The sequence below is a fragment of the Misgurnus anguillicaudatus genome, chromosome 23 (assembly GCF_027580225.2).
Source record: "Misgurnus anguillicaudatus chromosome 23, ASM2758022v2, whole genome shotgun sequence".
Classification (NCBI taxonomy): Eukaryota; Metazoa; Chordata; class Actinopteri; order Cypriniformes; family Cobitidae; genus Misgurnus; species Misgurnus anguillicaudatus.
The window spans coordinates 26,161,212-26,167,119 of NC_073359.2; the positions used below are offsets into that span (position 1 = coordinate 26,161,212).

Here is a 5,908-nt window from a genome sequence, read left to right on the forward strand (position 1 = left end):
CACCTCTTGTCCCCCCTTGGGCTTATTAGCAGGTGGTCACCCTAGTTACAGGTTGCCTGGAACGCAGCATTAAGTACACGTGCTTCTGAATCTTGCGGGAAATAGTCCAAAATCCCGCTAATTTTCGCCTACCTTTTTACGTATACTGAGGTTTTCGGATACTATTCGTTCGCCTACTGCTTTTTGCCTACTATATAGTATGGCAGTATGCGGTTTCGGATTCAGCCTATGATACCCCCGCTGGGCTGCATATCGAGATGGTCCTCACTGCAGAACACAACATCCAGGGGGCGGGGTTGGATCTAGATCCAACTCCTCCCACTTTATATACTTTGTTCCGCCAATTGAACCAGTATATTTGCGTTGTTGCAGCCCGCGATTAGTTGCAACCTGTGGTCGCCAACGTTTGCTCTTATCAATTTAAGTGTATCTTTGCCATAACATGTGTTTTAAACACACTTAGATATAGCAGCTAGAAAACACTAAGAAGCCAACGGTCAAGAGTACAACAAAAACAACCACTGATCACAATAATGGTGACTTTAAATGAAACAGCCAACATCTTAACATAAGTTAAGAAAATGACTCTACAAGTAAAATGTGAAATGCAATTTTAGATTTCAGACAGAGATGGTGAGAGAGAGGATAACAGAGCTTTTAATTCTGCTTCATTGTTACTTTTTATCACTCTGTAAGATTGGGACAATATATACATCCAGCAGTTTTCATTTAACTCTGGGGATTTCTCTATGTGAGGGATTCCTGGGGGCTAAGTGAGGGCTGCCCATGCAGGGCCAGCGCTAAGGGGCCAACGTTTCGCCAGTGAGCAAACCTGTGCGGGGCCCTTAGGCTATGCCCATACAGGCCCATCGTAAGCTTACTTGCAGGGAAGATTACTCATAGTAGGCTTACCCGAAATGTTTTACTCCAAAACATTATAGCAAAAAACTTACATTTCAACCTAAAGGCACTACTTTTATTGTAGTCATAAGTAAAGTTAGTTTTTATGTCAAAAATAATAACTTTAGTTACGACTTAATGCGGAAATGGTAACGCAGCAACACGTGTATGACGTGTCTTGTGGTAAAACTGCCGACCAATGGGATCTTTGGATCGGGATCCAGCTCCGCCCCTGGATCTAAATCCAACCCGGCCCCCTGGATGTCGCGTTCTGCAGTGAGGCGCTACTGTGCATATCCGTCTTTTACTTTCACTTCTTCAGAATCCTGCTATTGGTTTAGATCTCCATCAGTCATCATTGACCCGCTGGCGCGTCACCATATGGGCGGGGATTAGGCGCAACATGCCATCTACAAGCAAGCGCTGACCAGGGATCAGTATAGACACTATTAGGTCTGTGTAGTTGTATCGACCCATATTATAAAGCTGACCCAAAGTCAGTTTCGCCAAGGTTTCAAAGTTACACGCGTTCGGAAACACCCAAACTATCTCTGTCGGCCCGTCTATGACTGAGGCCTGACGGTCGTCTGTTTGTTGTCTTTAAGAAAAGCTCGTTAAACTCTTTATGCTGAGTTGGAATATAGTTACTTAACTTATATCGTTTCTTGTCATGGCAATATGATGTTTTACGTTTCTGACAACTTTGAAGAAAATGTTTGAAGAATGTGTCGCTTGGTTCTGCTCATTATCATCGCTAACGGTAAGTTAGCTTAACTGTTAAATATGCGGTTTTACATTCTGTTATAAACGGTACAAAACCACAAATGTTGGGTAAACTAATAAAGGTGTAAACCACGTTTCACATTCTGAGGTTTGTTAGGGCAAGCTTTTTAAAGATCTATGGCGATCATATCAAGTATAATTTGTGCCATTCCACTTACAAAAATAAAAAAGTGCATGTTCTCATGACTTTATTAAAGACAATCGGTAATACACCATTAGACAAAGTTCATCTGAAGTCTATACCTGTATAACGTTATACTTGTGAAATTTCTGTGTTTCAGGTGTGTTTGGTGTTGATGGAGTTGAAGTGAAGTCAGTGTCAGTGATGGAGGGAGATTCTGTTACTCTACACACTGATATTACTCAAATACAGAGAAATGATCACATACTGTGGAGGTTTGGACCTCAGGAGGCTATTATAGCTGAAATCATTGAAGAGGCAAATTTATACTTTGTATATGATGATGAGGATGAACATGGGAGATTCATCCATAAACTACATCTGAACCATCAGACTGGGTCTCTCACAATCACAGACACCAGAAAAACAAACTCTGGACTTTATAAACTACAGATCTTTAACAGGAGAGGAACTTTATACAGGATATTCAGAGTTAATGTTTATGGTGAGTTTACCCATTACAACCTACTTATTTACTTATTTCAGTTCTTGTTGAGAAGCGGAGTATAATATCATATTTAGGCATCTAAACCTAAAATCACCCAGTTTAGTTAATTAACTCCATTACTTATAATCTGATAGCTGATTCAGGTTTAACAAAAAAGGCCTTGAGGTGAAAAGTATAAATGTTTTGATTTATTAGGCAAAGCTAGTACTAAGACAACATTTGATTTTTAGTCTTTGTGTACTTAAAAGAGGTCTGGCAAAATATTATTTTGGTAGGTTTCTCTTTCTGCAAAAATATATTTTTCTCACGATTAAAAAAGCATCACAAACTTTTCATAAACTTTTTTTTTCAAAACAAAAGGCTACTATGAGGAGGGGGAGGTGGTGGAGGAGGAGAAGGAGGAACCATACGAATTTATATGGCCAGTAGTTGTTGGTTCTCTGGTGGCACTGCTGTTGGCTGCAGTTATTATAGGTGTGGTTTCCTGCTTCTACAAAAAGAAAATCAACCGGGCAAGGGAGGCAAGTACAGTATTAACATGCCAAACTTTAAAATAAAGAGAATTTTAAATTCCTAATTAAAATTCATATATTTTTAAATGAAAGTAGAGTACACAGAAGTTCACTTTCATCAGTCACTACTCTGTTTGACAGAAAGCTCATCTTTTAACATTTGTATTCTGTCTTTACATTTTTTATTCAGGCTCGAGTCCCTCCACTAGAGACTCAGATGTCTTTGATTCCAGATGTTGATCAAAGCATAAGACAGATTAGAAAATACAAGAATGCAGACCAAACACCAGGGGATGTAGTCGCAGAAGATGTATGCTGAATATTTAAGAGGAGAAGTGGTGAAGATTTGTATGCAGTTGTTGTTTTTATCAGTGTTATTATTCTTGTTAAATCTTACTGGGAGTTCGTCAAAAAAACATTACAATTGAGTTAAAATCAATATCACTCAAGTCTTTTCAATGCGATTTGTTATGGTTATTGGTTCATAATTTTCTGAGCGAATCAAGTGACTGTTAGTTGTACTGTTTTAAGTACGTTTACATGACCTTTGACCTGTGCATCCTTAGTCAGCATCTTCTGTACATTTCATGTTAAAATATACCCTTTTGACCAATTCTAAAACCAGTACATACAACATTTCCATCACTAAAGCGATGAAGCTCTGCATGCAGCGGGTGTTTTTATCAGTGTAAGTTCAACCTTACTGGGAGTTTGTCAGAATTGCTTAGAAGGGTTTTTAAATAGGAAAGGAAAATTGGCTAAAATATGCACTTTTTTTACTAAGTATTTGCAAATATTTTGTTGATGACATTCTGTTGTTTTCATATTTCAAGTGATAATTTTACACGTAAATGTTTAAGTTATTTTTTTTTCCATTTTATGGCTTTTTAGATATTGCAGTAAGGATAAGGCCGGAACAGGGCTTGAGGAATACTGCTACTAATAAACACTATGATTGTAAAGGCGTATTGTTCATTGGCAGCATACCCGGATATAATACATTTTCTACAGATGCTTAAAATGCTTTTAATTTTTTATCCTATAATAGTTTGATATATTCTACAGATTCCTTTTCAGATAGCAATAGACAAAGGAGCTTTGAAGTCTTAAGCCCCAGAGTCTATTACTATCTGTGTTGGCCATGCAGAGGTGTTAATACATATATTTTTGTCTATTTCACAAATTGTATTTGCATTTACATTTAAGCATTTTGCTTTAGATAAAAGCATCAGCTACTTACGAGGATTAGGAAACAACAATTAAGCGATTTGTTATAGGGAGGCAAAAATACAAGAAGTACTTATACCAAGTTAGAAGTTTTCACTATCCTGAATCGTTACCTGTTGAGAAAGACAGACAGATCTTTTATTTCTTGTGTGTCTGCAGTCAGTATCAATTTGTCAAGTATTTTTTTTTAAAGATTAGTTTTTTTTTCAATGTTGCAAGCGAATCTGATCATTTGCAAATAAGCAAATTTATGTAACCTTACTACAGCACAGTTTGCACCCTAATAAATGGACAAAGAAAATATGAGACGATTGCAGATTCATAATTATGTTAATTATGTGTTATGAATATTGTAATGTTACTGTATGATGATAATTGGTTGAGGACACAAAAATTAAGTTATATTCTATATTTTATGTTATAACTCACAGTTTAAGGACCAGGTTTGCTTTGGTCAAAAGTTAAGATCCGTTGTATTCTTATGTGTTTTTAAACTGTGAACTGTTTATCATCTCCATGTCTAAAAACATTTAATGACACTGGCTGTGTATTTACTTTTTATTATGATGTATTTTATGTATACATAGGGTTCATTGAACAAGAATCTGTATTTTCAATTTAAAACACTATTTTCTTTTGTTTCAACTAAAATGTTTGGTGTTTATCAAGATTTATTCATGAGCAGATTGCCAAATCCTAACTTGTCTAGTTTTGACTACTTAGACGGTTTTATTTTTGTTTTCAATGTTTCCCCCTTATATTAACACATCATGAAACAAATTTTGTTGCACTTATTATATTATTGCATGAGGATTTAGTTTATATATGGATATGTGCTGCTAGTCTAAGCAAAGAATATCAAGGGCTTAGAAATGGTTGTCAAGATGAATTTTTATTTCACAGTTATGCATTGTTTTTAAATCACCATACCAAAGAATGAATGATGTGTTAATAATAAAATAAATAGTATTTCAAAATAATACAGTCACGTTTCAGTACAGATTTAATATTGATTACTGGTGTAAACCTTCATTCTTCTTTTTATGACTAAATGTTACTAAAAAAGCAACGCAGCAGTGAATATTACAGATGACAATTAACAATCTTAGTAAAGGCAAAACAAGATATATACATTTTTGCAAAAACAGCATTCTTTTTGTCTTGTTTGCATTTGTGCTCTTACCTACACAATTATTTAAATTTTAAATTACACTTTTTTATATTATTTTAAAGTTCCCAAAGTTTAATGACTGTTACATGATTTTAGTTTCCCAGCCAGCAGTGCTTGGTGGGGCAAATGTAGGCCCCATATGGGCTTGCAATATGAGCCCCAAGCTGGTCTTGCACCCGGGTTTCATGCTGGCCCCATGTGACTTAGCCCACATGAACCTTATGTAGAAACTAAAGCCAATGTTAACTAAACCAATGCCAAGTATGAGTGTGGTTAGGTTGAAGAAGTGATAAAGATAATGAAGATATGAATGAAGTGATGATTGACCATTAATGATAAACCCTTGCTGTTAATAAACAGAATTACTAAAGAAAGATGAACAAGAAGAGAATAAAGACAAAATACCAGCAGAATCACAACAACTACAAAAAAATAAATAAACATTTCTTGATGGAGCTAATGTAGACTGCAAAATCCCCAGTGTTCAATTAATCCTGCTCAGTGTTTATATAGATCCACATACAGGGTGTTAAAAAAGTAACACTGAGGCATTTACATCTTACCCTCAATTTCCACCGACTGCGGAGCGGCTGCGGATCCGCTGCGGAACGGCGGCGGAGTCATTCGGTTTCCATTCAAGTCAATGTGTGTATTCCCACTGACCAGGGGCGGAGCCAGACATTGTA

At 36.3% G+C, this 5,908-nt stretch overlaps 1 protein-coding gene across 2 annotated transcripts; it reads left to right on the plus strand.

Moving 5' to 3' along the window:
• Positions 1 to 1,440: 1,440 nt before the first annotated feature.
• Positions 1,441 to 4,978, plus strand: LOC141359366 (uncharacterized). 2 transcript variants are annotated; one of them, XM_073861706.1, is made up of 4 exons: positions 1,441 to 1,660; positions 1,965 to 2,309; positions 2,673 to 2,837; positions 3,015 to 4,978. In XM_073861706.1, the coding sequence occupies exons 1-4, from the start codon at positions 1,624 to 1,626 to the stop codon at positions 3,062 to 3,064; spliced, it is 597 nt and encodes a 198-aa protein (XP_073717807.1). In that variant the 5' UTR covers positions 1,441 to 1,623; the 3' UTR covers positions 3,065 to 4,978. The 2 variants fall into 2 exon arrangements, with proteins under 2 accessions (XP_073717807.1, XP_073717805.1); XM_073861704.1 differs by having other exon boundaries at positions 2,673 to 2,833.
• The last annotated feature ends 930 nt before the right edge of the window (positions 4,979 to 5,908 follow it).

What these genes read in the sequence shown, in the direction of transcription:
- LOC141359366 (XM_073861704.1), top strand. Translation starts at nt 1,624, where the DNA reads ATGTGTCGCTTGGTTCTGCTCATTATCATCGCTAACG. An exon ending in GCTCATTATCATCGCTAACG is followed by an intron (nt 1,661 to 1,964) that starts GTAAGTTAGCTT and finishes TCTGTGTTTCAG; the next exon opens with GTGTGTTTGGTGTTGATGGA. An exon ending in ATTCAGAGTTAATGTTTATG is followed by an intron (nt 2,310 to 2,672) that starts GTGAGTTTACCC and finishes TCAAAACAAAAG; the next exon opens with GCTACTATGAGGAGGGGGAG.